The 13,182-nt window shown below is 40.9% G+C and overlaps 1 protein-coding gene across 3 annotated transcripts in view; it reads right to left on the bottom strand.

Annotated features, from left to right (window-relative positions):
- Nucleotides 1–13,182, bottom strand: part of HECW2 (HECT, C2 and WW domain containing E3 ubiquitin protein ligase 2) — a 414,063-nt gene that overhangs the window by 34,361 nt on the left and 366,520 nt on the right. For all 3 annotated transcript variants that reach the window (XM_067741145.1, XM_067741144.1, XM_067741146.1), the window contains 2 exons: nt 10,620–10,740; nt 8,798–8,911 (listed from right to left, as the gene is read on the bottom strand). In XM_067741145.1, coding sequence (XP_067597246.1) covers nt 8,798–8,911; nt 10,620–10,740 — 235 coding nt within the window. The remainder of the gene's footprint in view (nt 1–8,797; nt 8,912–10,619; nt 10,741–13,182) is intronic.

Raw genomic sequence — 13,182 nt, 5'->3', positions numbered from 1 at the left:
GCACAGGCTCCGGACGCACAGGTTCAGCGGCCACGGCTCACGGGCCCAGCCGCTCTGCGGCATCTTCCCGGACCGGGGCACGAACCTGTGTCCCCTGCATCAGCAGGCGGACTCTCAACCACTGCGCCACCAGGGAAGCCCCTCACTGTATCTTTTTAAAACCTAAGTGCTAGACGTTATAGTTTTCCTACTAAAATTCACTTTGTGAGACTGAGTTCGTGATTCCAGTCTGTCTACCTGGATCCCTGTGGGTGCAAAACATCTCTAAATTTCCTATCGATGGTGAATTTCAGACCCCTGTGTCTCTTCAGAAACAGAGAATGCCATCAATAGTATCTGAACAGTCATTTCGCCCATCCCCTCATTTCATTGAGAAGACTGGGGCTGAAGGAAATCACTGACTTGTATCAAATGAAAGCTGCAGTGGAGGATCCAGGTCTTGACACCGGTTTCCTGATCCCAAGCGTAATGTTCATTACTCCTTACAGCTCACCCTTCAATAAATTTTAAACGCTCATAAGCAAAACAATGTTGCTTATGGCAAACTATGGCCTGAGGGCCAAATCTGGCCCACCCCCTGGCTTTGTAAATAAAGTTTTATTGGAACACAGCCACGCCCATTTGTTTATGTGTTGTCTGGGGCTGCTTTCCTGTTAGGATGGCAGAGTTGAGTACCTGCAACAGGGAATGTATGGTCTGTAAAGCCTAAAATATTTACTATCTGGCCCTTTACAGAGAAAGTTTGTCAACCCCTGCTACAGAAGAAAGTAGGAGGAAAATGATGCTTTATTAAAAAACCTGACTTACCCTAAACCCTCTTCTTTAGTGAGGATCACTTCAAGGCAAGATAAAATGACAACGATACCCTAGGGTGTATGCAACCTCCAGGAGAGCTGCACACACCCTAGGGTGAGACCGTGAGTGAGCCTTGGCCTGCGGGGTCCCTGCTCTGCAGAAACCTTCAGACACAATCAAGGCACACGAGGATAAGGGTCACAGACAGCTGAAACATGAGTCAAACACTCTGTGAGTCAGTTTTCTTACAAAGAGACAACTGGTATAAGTAAAATGGGTTTTTAGCTGCTTAAAATTAAACAGTGGCATTCAGTTAGAAACAGCAGGTTTTCACTGAGCTTCAGCTCTCAGTGTTTTAATAATACCGCACTTAGCAGAGTGTCTTATAATTGTCTGCCTCCCACCAGACACACATCTAAACTGTAACCCTACTGAGGGCAGGGACTATGTCTTTCTCATTTCTGGATCCTGAGTACTTAGCCTGATACATAGGAGGGGATCAGTTTATATTGTTGAATCACTGAGTGGAGCTGTCTGATGCTCTCTAAAGGAAATCAACATAATTTACATTGTTATTTCACATCTAGCGGAGTGAACAGTTTTGCACAAGTCTGCCTTATATTCAATGCATTAATAGGTCATGCCAGTCCTTAAGAGACAACCCGATTAGCAAACACTGTCAGAAATCGCTCAAGTGAATTATGCTTAGAAAGCTTGCTCCTTGTCTTTTCCAAGTCTAATATCTTCTAATATGGTAGAGTTTGTTAAAACAACAAAGATGGACCTCACTGATTGGTTCCTTTTTCATGATGATAACTAAATCTGGCTAAAGATACAATGAATGTCCCCTGAGGAGTTAAGTTGAAAAGTAAAACTCCTTTTTTTCCCAAGAGAGAACAAAGCTAGCAGCTCCTCTAGGAGGGAAATGTATCTTCCTCAACTGCTCAGGCTTTTATCTGCTGTTTTTTTAACTCTAGCAGCACTGATAGAGTCACTATAAAGCCAAGACAGTTTTCAAAGTTTGATTTGATTATAATCTGAAATTGAGAACCGCATATCTGAGGGCAGGTTGTTGACTACACATTACATATGTCTACCTAATTCAATAAGACGTGTCCCAGCAGGATACCTTACGCATGCGCTTCCTGTCTTAGCAACCTCTTCCATATAAATAGTTAATATGACTCATATCACAGGGCTCATTTGTTACATTCCTGTTCTGCCAGTTAGGTTGGTTCCACAGCTAAAGACTTGGCATGGAAATAATGAAACTCCGGACAACGGGTGTGTAGCCACACAACAGCTGCATCTGAGGCCATTTCGGAATAAGCACAGATGTCCTTAGGGTGGCAATGTCGTTCTGAGCCCCATGAAGTGCCGATGAGGCATTTTAAACACCATCCCGTTGCTGGGCTGACACCACCCGAGTTGTTAGTAGCAGCCAGTATTTGTTAAAATAAATAGTTTTATTCTCCTGTTCTTTATTTTCAACTAAAATTCACCAAGTATTCCAAAGGAAGTAGACTATAAAATGCAAGAGGATGGTGCCATTGGGAAGTCTCACTATCATTTCCTACAAGTTTTCTGGAAGACTCTGCTTTCTTACAAGTTGGTTCAGGCACAAATGGCCTACACACCTGATTCAGCCTCAGATACTTATAGCAGCAAGGCTTTGGTTCTTGAGCCACTGAAGAAGGCCTGATGGGTGAGTAAGGAATTTTGTGAGCCATCAGTGTGACAAAGTTATACCTGGGGATACCAAGCCAAAGCCTAGATACAGAAGCACCCTTCTCCAGCATGGTAGGGATCAGTTAGGTTATCCTGCAAGTGTCTCTTTTTAGAAGAAAACAAGCAGCACCATAAAGTTTCACTTGAAGCTTTACACATTGCTGAGGAATAAATGATCAAGCCCAGGACCCCAAACAACCTCTAGATCAGTCAGATGTTAACAGCTACTGGTTATTTTATAAGCAGGGACCCAAGAAAACCTTTCAGATCTCATCCTCCCTAGTTGCTTTCATCTGTCTAAGTAGAAATATCACAGGAAGAGCGCACCTGTTCTTAAACCCCCAAACTAAAACTGTTTGCACGCATCCCCTCCCTAGTCCAAGTGTGGCTTTGCAAGACAGATGACTAATGTCACATCAATGGCACCTTACATATAATGAACTCATTCTTTCCTAAAGAAAGCTGCCTTTTATAGAGCTGGCCATGGAGAAAAAAAAAGAGGCGAGGCAATCACAGTGTAAACATCCTCTCTTTATCCAGGCCATTATTTCCTGACTTGTTTTGGGTACTAAGAAGTGAATGTACACCTGAAACTAACACAATATTGTAAATCAACTGTACTTCAATTAAAAAAAAAATAAAAAGAAGTGAATGGCCCCAAATGTCCCATCAGAACACAACAGTCTGCCTAGCTAAGTTCTGACACCACACATTTAGAAGAAAATAATACACTAGAGAATATGCGGTATTCTACTGGCTCCCTTCCTAAAGAAGCAACTTCTAGGCGGACAGAAGCACAACAGAAAGAGGCAACTAGAGTACGCAATTTCCCACCACATTCAGTCAAGATGACTCAGTTTCCAAGCTCTTCCACCACTGCTGTCTTCTCCTCTTCCCCACTTTGGAAGAGCAGATAACCAAATTAAGTTGGGTAGAGATTTTAATGACTAGAACAAAACCTTCAGCGCTGACCAAATTAAATCACAGTGTTTTGCTTAGAAACCGTCTGCTTTTCAGAAAAAAGCCAAGCATAACATGAAGCATTATTTTAGCGAGATATAATAATTAGCTGTCAACTAGTATATTTACATTAATAGATTCTAGATTTATTTTTGTATTTTTAATTGAATACAGGCATCTCTACCATTCTGGGGTTAATTCTACCTCACATGGAATTTGTAGTCGTCCTGTAAATTTATGACTATAACATTTCCCATCATTTCTCTTGACTCAGCTCTTCCATTTCAGGAACAACCTATATATCATGTGTCAAGACCTACGCAAAGAAACATCTTAAAGCAGAGCTGCAGTCTCTGAGTGAATCTGCTAATTCACACCTTTTTGGAGGGCAGGCAGACGCATTATTCTTAAAAATAAATCCTTTTCTCTTTATGCCCTCACTAATCTATTATAAATAAAGACCCTGATTATGACAGGTAGAAAATACAATCAGTGAGATGGTATCAATAAGAATTGCAAAGTATTATTCCCTCACAGATAACAAAGTTGACTTTAGCAACACAAAATAATACTCTATACATACCAATCAATACCTCTACTAATTCCTTCCACAGAATGAACTGTATCTCTATACTTATTACTCTCCTGACCTCAAGTGCAAAAGGAAGTATACACCTACCAAAAATTACCCTGGTGGCAATCACTCATCAGACAGCAAAGAAATAAGAAAGGTTGTTCAGGGAAACATTCTCTAAATCTCCCCAAATCCTGACTCTATGCTTTCTTTAATAAATGTTCTATTTTAGATTAGTTTTTGATGTATAGAAAAGTTACAAAGACAGTAGGGAGAATTCTTATATACCTCACACTCAAGTTTCCCTCTTATCAACATCTTACATAAGTACAGTACATTTGTTACAAAATGAACTGATATTGATACATTATTAACTAAAACCTATACTTTAGTCAGATTTCTTTCGTTTTTGCTTAATGTCCCTTTACTGATCCAGGATCCCATTCAGGATACCACATTACATTTAATTGCCATGTTTCCTTAGGTTCATCTTGGCTGTGACAGTTTCTTAGATGCTTTTGGTTTTTGATGACCTTGACAGTTTTAAGGGGCACTGATAAGGTAATCTTGTAGAATGTTCCTCAATTTGGATTTATCTGATGTCTTCTCCTGATTAGACTGGTGTTACATGATTTTGGGAGGAAGACAGTAAAGTGTCATTCTCATCACATCATACCAAGGGTACATACTATCAACAGGATATATCACTGTTGATTTTAGATTTTAGCCTTGATCACCTGGCTGTGTGTTTGTCAGGCTTCTCCACTGTAGACTTAACTTCTTTCTCCCCCTTTCATACTGTATTATTTGGAAGAAAGTCACTATGTGCAACTCACAATTAAGGAGCAGGGAATTATGCAGAATTATTTGGAAATCTGCACAAATTTGTCTACTGTTATTTATTTATTTATTCAATTGTGTATTTATATCAGTATATAGATATTTATTTTATACTTTGGGGTTCTAATCCAATACTACTTTATTTTTTTGCTCCAATTATTCCACCTTTGACCACTGGCAGCTCTTTCAGTTGGTTCTTGTGTCCCTTTGACATCACTGTGAGCTGTCTGAGCTCCTCTATACTTTCTGGCACAAGATGCTTCAGGTGCTGTCTTGTATATTTCCTGCCCCAGTCCTAGAATCACCCATTTCTCCAAGGAGCCCTAGTCCCTTTTATTGAAGAATGATATTGCAAGCCAACATCTGGGCACTAGGCATATACGTTTTTTAATACCTATTACTAGAGCTAGACATGAAGAACTTACAAAATGACACATTTTGAGGGCATTAAAATTAATGAACGAAAAGTGACCAGAAAACTTTCAGCTCCATTTCACAATTCCACAGAAAAACCTAGGTAGCTTTTCTCTTTGGGTATTTATTATAATTCAGAAAGAAATGTTATGATCTCTAATTTTAATGTAGTAAGATGACAAAGGCTAAAATAACTTCTTAATTTTATGTTGTTTTGAGGTTTCAATTTTTTAGCAAGCATACTGCGTTAATCTTTCAAAATAGTATTATGTGTTCCCAATGCCTTAATAGCAAAATAAAGTCTATATCTAACAATCTATATGTATGATACTGACATGATAAAGCCATGAGACCAGAAGTTATCTGGCCCCATTCCAGTTTCAAAAAACCATATGCAGAGGGGCCTGATTAAGAGATTGTCCCTGAGGGCTGAGGTCACACCTCAAAATATCCTCCCTCTTATTTTCCTTCTAGGGTTACAGGAAGAAGACAAGAAATGGAGGCAGGAAACATTTGGACATTAGTGGCAATTAAATAAGGTTTCAGGCCCCACTCTGCCTGGGCCTCCTCCTAGGAATGGATGTCAGTCCAGACCATGGGGAGACAGCTTTAGGATGACCAAGCATGATAGCATCTGTTCTATTCAAACCTAAGTACCAGGGTTTCCAAAGACGCTTGCCTACATCTCTGAGATCTCAACAAACTGTGGTCCAACAAAGAAGAAAGGCAGCTGGAGTTCTGGGGGAGGAAAAGTATTCTCATCCAAACCAGACTAGTTATGTAAGGAAATACCTGGAATCCCATGCATACCTGTGATTAGGCTAAAAACATTTGCCTTCATTTTCAATTGCCCACCTGCATCTTTAAGGCAACTAACAAAAGCTAGAACCATTAAGGCTTGTCAGCAACAAAAGGCTCAAGTCTCAGGCAACCTTCCCAAACTTTGTCACATTATATTGTTTTCCCATGTAGTATTTTACTTTAATCTAGTCACAGCTGGGAGACTATACAACACTATATGTGACAAGAGAAGTTATCAGTCACTAGCCGGAATAGTGAAAAGATCCATGGGTAGGAAAAAATTCAGACAGATCAGAGTTCAGGAGTTTTGCCTAAATCCCAGTGCTGTTCTAAGAATCCTGGATGGAAGACAAGAGGCCTAATTTTAAATCTCAATTTTACTATTATCTAGTTCTACTAGCACATGTGAATTATTTTCTACTTTAAAAAAAATTTTTTTGCGGTACGCGGGCCTCTCACTGTTGTGGTCTCTCCCGTTGCGGAGTACAGGCTCTGGACGTGCAGGCTCAGCGGCCATGGCTCACGGGCCCAGCTGCTCCGCGGCATGTGGGATCTTCCCAGACTGGGGCATGAACCCGTGTCCCCTGCATCGGCAGGCGGACTCTCAACCACTGTGCCACCAGGGAAGCCCTATTTTATACTTTGACAGCTCCATTTCATTAACCATAAACCAAATGGCTGAATTTGTTGAATATTATTGCTACGATTCCATAATCTAATATACTTTATTCCTGGGCAAGACTGAGAGAGGTAGCCTTAACATGATCCAAATCAACAGCAGTTAAGGAGTTAAAGAGAAGACAACCCGAGTTCAGACAATCACGCGGTATTTTTAAAATTCACTCTAGTGATGTCTACAAAGAAGGTGCTGAGACTCCAAACCTAAACCTGAAATGAGGAAAGAGTAAGGGGTCTAGGAGAGATGAGAGCTTTCATCTTCTCAAGAGTCATAAAACCACCGTTATGCCTATTTGAATGCAATAAACACCGTGTAGGAGTCTTTACTCATTCATTTCCTAACCCCTATCTCTATGAGCACACTCATGGAAGAGTCATACAAGGCTGGACTCTGTTTATGGCAGGTAGTTATTTTGGTAGGTGTGCCAAAGAAAGAGAAAAAGTGGGGACAGAGAAATAAGAACCAAGGCCCAAGAGATACTGCTGGGGAGATTTCCAGGTGGAACAGAAGGATTCTTCTTTTTTCCTCTTTTTCTATCTTTTTAAAATTGAAGTACAGTTGACATACAATATCATTTTAGTTGCAGGTATACAATGTAGTGATTCCATAATTTGATACATTGTTAGATGGCCACCACTGTGAGTCTAGTTACCATCTTGTCAGCATACAAAGTTATTACAATGCTATTGACTATATTCCCTTTGCTGTACATTACATCCTGTGACTTCTTTATTTTACAAATGGAAGTTTGCACCTCTTAATCCCCTTCTCCTATTTCGCCCATCCTGCATCCTCCCCACGCCCCCTACTCTCTAGCAAACACTAGTTTCTAATTCGTGGTTCTGAAACTGAGCTTATTTAACAGGTGAAGTACGATTTACTTAGTATTCCTGTGCACATAACAAGATCATAGATGTTAAAATGCAATTCCTTGCTTTTTTTAAATCTCAAAGCCCATGTTTTGAATCCTCTTACACTGTTGGTGGGAATGTTTATGGGTACAGCCACTATGGAAAACAGTATGAAGCTTCCTCAAAAACTAAAAATAGAGTTGCCATATGATCCAGCAATCCCACTCCTGGGCATATACCCAAACAAAACTCTAATTCAAAAAAGATACATGCACCCCTACGTTCATAGCAGCACTATTCACAATAGCCAAGGACGTGGAAACAACCTAAATGTCCTTCGACACATGAATGGATAGAGAAGATGTGGTACATATATACAATGGAATACTACTCAGCCATAAAAAAGAATGAAACGATGCCATTTGTAGCAACATGGATTGACCCAGAGATTATCATACTAAGTGAAGTAAGTCAGAAAGAGAAAGACAAATACTATATGATATCACTTATATGTGGAATCTAAAAGATGACAGAAATGAACATATCTACAAAACAGAAACAGACTCACGGACATAGAGAACAGACTTGTGGTTGCCAGGGTGGTGGGGGGTGAGGGGGAGGGAGGGATAGAGTGGGAGGAACTTGGGGTTAGCAGATGCAAACTATTATATAGAGGATGAATAAACAACAAGATCCTATTGTATAGCACAGGGAACTATATTCAATATCCTGTGATAAACCATAATGGAAAATAATTTTAAAAAGAATGTACATACATGTATAACTGAATCACTGTGCTGTACAGCAGAAATTAACACAACATTGTAAATCAACTATACTGCAATAAAACAAACAAACAAACAAACATGTTTTCCCTTTGAGAGAAAGAGTTACGGAGAGAAGAAACGAAACTAAGTTTCTGCTCTCAAAAATGATCTATAGTTAGAGCTTTTACCAAAGAATTTTTATGTCAAATGATTTAAAAATCAAAGGAAGCTTAAAAAAAAAAAAAAAACTGAAAGGTTTAAGTGTATGAGAACAGCATTTTCCGTCAGAAGGATTTCCTGTTTCAGGCAACCGCAGGGGACAGTGTGGGGAAACATCCTCCGGCAGCCACAGCCTGTGCTTCACAGGCCACTTCTCTGTGTTACTCACCCTTCCTCCCCAACAAATGTGACATACAGCTTATTTCTCTGCAGGTCTTTTCTGGAGTAGCCCATAATCTGATTAAAAGCATCTTCGAGCAAGTGATCTCTTCTGATAATTAACCTGTCCAGAAAAAGACAATTTGAAAAATACAGATTATTTCCTAATCTTTATCTTTCCAGAACTGGGCACTTGCCATTTAACTTCCACTTACCACAATTAATTAGGGGAAAAGTGGAGTGACTTACTATCATCGCTATCTGCAATAAAGCACACATCTGTCTGTAACTCTTAATAGCATTAACAAAAGTTACAACAGAGAATCATTGGTAAATAGAGCACCCCACCTAAGACCTGTAAAACCAATGCAAGAGTCCTTTCTGAATGGTCACATCAATTTATCCCAGAAGGAAAACGATTACAAAACAACACACACACACAAAACATTTGTTTAGGAAAGGAAGAGCAACCCTAGGAGGTAATGTTTTAAGCCTGAATGCACTTAGGAATTCAATTCTTAAGTACCTAGAAAGATAACAGTGAGAACAAGAAGGACAAAAAAATTCTCAGTGTCCTCCAAAGCAGTGGAGTTTACTGTTGTGCTTAGTTTTTTTTTTTTTTTTGCGGTACGCGGGCCTCTCACTGTTGTGGCCTCTCCTGCTGCAGAGCACAGGCTCCGGACGCACAGGCTCAGCGGCCATGGCTCACGGGCCCAGCCGCTCCGCGGCATGTGGGATCTTCCCGGACCGGGGCACGAACCCATGTCCCCTGCATCGGCAGGCGGACTCTCAACCACTGCGCCACCAGGGAAGCCCTGTTGTCCTTAGTTTAACTTTAAAATTAAGTGAATCTTGAGATTCCCTAAGTGACAGATACAAATGAATGATACTGGTGGTTGATTAATCTACTTGTGACAATGAAAATTTAAGTCACCCTTAAACAGGGGTCAATTTTCCCTTAATGCAAATAGTAATGGAAAGGGAGATGATAGGGAGGCTGAAGGTATGAAAGCTTGATCAGCAAGACCTTAGTAAGTGAAGCTCTGAGAGGTACGGTGTTTGGGGCGGGTTGATGTTTTCGAGGGTGATGAAAGGGGAACCTGTGAGTTCAGATGAGCAAGCCCTGCATGGGGGGCAGTGAGCCGTGTGCCTGTTGGGCTGGGCAATTCTCTCACACACCCGGGTCCCGACGCTTCTGCAGTCAGACCCTCCCTCCTCTGTCCTCTCTCAAGTGGCATAGTGATCTCTAGTGGGGACATGGGACAGGGGTGGAGGTGGGGCTGAAGGGAGTATGGGTAAGTAGGAAGTTCAGATAATTCTAGGCCAAACAACAGGATGATGTTTCAATTTCCCCATTTAAAGGGAGGTGGATAAAGACAGGCAGAAACAACATTCATGACATATTCCGTTGGACAAGTTAAGCTTACTTCACAGAAGGAAACAGAGCTGAGCAGTAGTGCTACACTCAGGTCAGCCCAGGAGACAGTGACGTGCAATACAAGACACGGTGACAGCCTTATATCTAATGAATATGCGATATAAGTCAACCAAGAGGTACTTTTCAGGAGAACAAAATAAATCAGCTTTTAATTTTGCCTTATTTTTATGTGAAACATGGTCATCTCTTTCCTGTCTGTTTTAAAACCGTAAGTTTAATAGTGCTTAATTCAAGAACTATGTTTTAGATGATCCTGTAATTTACACGTGCCCAAATAATTACGCCGACTAAAACGAAGGCTGGTCATCCCTAATCAATCCATTTCCTACATTCCAAATTGCATCCCATCTTTTCGCCATCTACAAATCCTGGGGTTTGTATTATTTTGACTTACTTTAATTTCCCTGGGCCTTGTCCATATCCTTTAGTCTCTAACTTCCTGTAAAAGTTTCTTAGTTTGGCTTCAAAGTCTCGCTTGTAAGGGGCTGGAGCACGGGCATTGGCACGCTGAGTACCTACAACGAAGCACGAAGAGACAAGGGTGTGGATCTGTGCGATGTCCTTATGTTCATCACATCACCATGAAAAAGATTACCATGGGGCTGAGACCACAGTTCACAAGTAAAAGGAGGCAATACTGTTAGGTCCCTGCACTTTTCACCTCTCCAAGTCGAAGGCTATCACAGAGCTTAACCAGGATCTTAAGATGTCTTCTTTGTGGCCTTCAAATCCTGTTTGAAGAGTTACAGTGGTGCCCATGTGTTAGTCAAATATGTTCCTCTTTTCAGTCCAAATCAATATGAGTCAAACAGTTACTCATGTCTAATGGTAACTGTTCAGGGTGGAATATCTTTGCTTACGGCTGAGATGATATCACAGCAAATAGGAAGTTATCTTGTGAAAGTATGTGGTATGCAAAGCAAGAATAGTGAGTTTCCATACTTGATGAAAAACCTACAACATTATATTTCATACCACAGGGTAGAATAATCTTGATTTGAAAACAGAATTCAGCCATAATTGCAGAAGGCACATGTCTCCTGGTTATGCAGAGTAAAAATACTGTGATTTGTTGCATTCTTAATACATGCCAAGTACTGTAATTATCTACAGATTATCTAAAGATGTCATGTCATTACATGTCATTACATGTCATTCCACGGCAAGCATCATTAATAAAATATAAAAGCAACATGGTTTGTGCCTCTTTCCATAGAAAAATCTGGTTTTGTGTCACACTGTGACTAACCAACAAGCGGGGATACAAAACTGATGATGAATATGGGAATCGGCGCCATGACGAAAACACGATATTTCCCAAGACATATTTCACAAAACAATAAAAGAAACCAGAAAACAAAAATTGTGATGTCTTGTGCATTACATACCATGTAAGCTCCTTAAATATATCTTTATGCATGAATCAACTAAGTGATGATTATTTTTTGCTAACGCTGTGTTAGGTTCAGCAACAGATGCTCAGAATGGATAAGGTCAGGTTGCTGGAGTGGATATCTTGGTTGGGAAGACAGAAATAGAACATATCAAACAACTAGAGAATATTTAAGTCTTAAACTAGATGGTATACAAACTCTAAAGCAGAAGGAACAAAACGACAGCCCTGGGGCTATACCCAGCCCTATAGATTTTGTTTGCCACACAATGTTCTCAAGATTTTAAATTAACTGCCAACATTTAAAAATGAGGAGATTTCAAGAAGAAAAAAAAAATCCTGATTTCTCGTGAAAGTCAGTTGGGAACTCTTGCAACAACTGGCTTGCATTTCCCTGGGGCTACAGAGGGCAGCTGCCCCATTAGGTGAAGCATGTGCTCTCCACTGTGCCACCGCCACTCAGTGAGGATGCATCTGAGATCAGTGTTATAGAAAAGTAACAGTAAATGAGGATAAGCAGAGATCAAAATGGAAAAGACTTTAGGAAGGAGATGTCATTGGAACCAGGCCTTATAAACATGGGAGAACTATAGTCTATACTGGGGCAGGGCAGCAAGAGCTGGAATAAGCATTGCCTGCATGTTCAGAAGACACGGAGGAGACCCCACTAACCTAGAGCAGAGGGGGAGTGCTAGGACGTAAGTAGGAAATTAAATTGGTCAGAAGTTTGGTATGAAATTATGAGAAGAATTTTTAAAGACCTAGCTGAGAAGTGTGAGCGTGATGCAGCAAGCAGTGGGAAGCCTTTATAGGTTCTTAAGCAAGGGAATAACAAACAAGTGGTGTTTTATTTCAGAAATGATTTTTGGAGTGGATTAAGGGCAGGAAGGAGGAAAGACCTAGGAGTAGTTGAAGCAATGGAGGCCTGAGGGCATGAGGACTAGCCTGGACTATGGTGACTCAGAGGAAATTTTACAAAATGTGAAATAAGAATTGCTAAAAGTAGATAAGTAAGGAAGAGGAGGAAGAGGAAGCTCTCATGGTAATATAAAGTTTTTTTTTTTTTGCGGTACGTGGGCCTCTCACTGCTATGGCCTCTCCCGTTGCGGAGCACAGGCTCCGGACGCGCAGGCTCAGCGGCCATGGCTCACGGGCCTAGCCGCTCCGTGGCACGTGGGATCCTCCCGGACGGGGGCACGAATCCGTGTCCCCTGCATCGGCAGGCGTACTCTCAACCACTGCGCCACCAGGGAAGCCCAATATAAAGCTTTTTAAACAATAACAATAGCTGTCATTTTTTGTGTCTGCTATGCATTAAGGACCATTCACTTTACAGAGGGGATCTTGGGAAATCCTCACAAGTCTAAGAAGCAGGCATTAGTATTATTACTGTCATCACCACTTTGTAACTAAGGAAACTGAAGTCATATGACAGTGAATAGTAGATTCAGGATCTGAGCCAGGTCTGTCTGATGCTAAAGCAGCATGGGAAATGATGCTGGTGGACAGGAGCATATGAGGCTTTCTACATACTAAGCTGGAGAGGACAGCTGTTCAGGTGGAT

This window comes from Pseudorca crassidens, chromosome 6, assembly GCF_039906515.1.
Source record: "Pseudorca crassidens isolate mPseCra1 chromosome 6, mPseCra1.hap1, whole genome shotgun sequence".
NCBI classification, from domain to species: domain Eukaryota; kingdom Metazoa; phylum Chordata; class Mammalia; order Artiodactyla; family Delphinidae; genus Pseudorca; species Pseudorca crassidens.
This window is presented reverse-complemented; position numbering and strand designations above follow the sequence as displayed.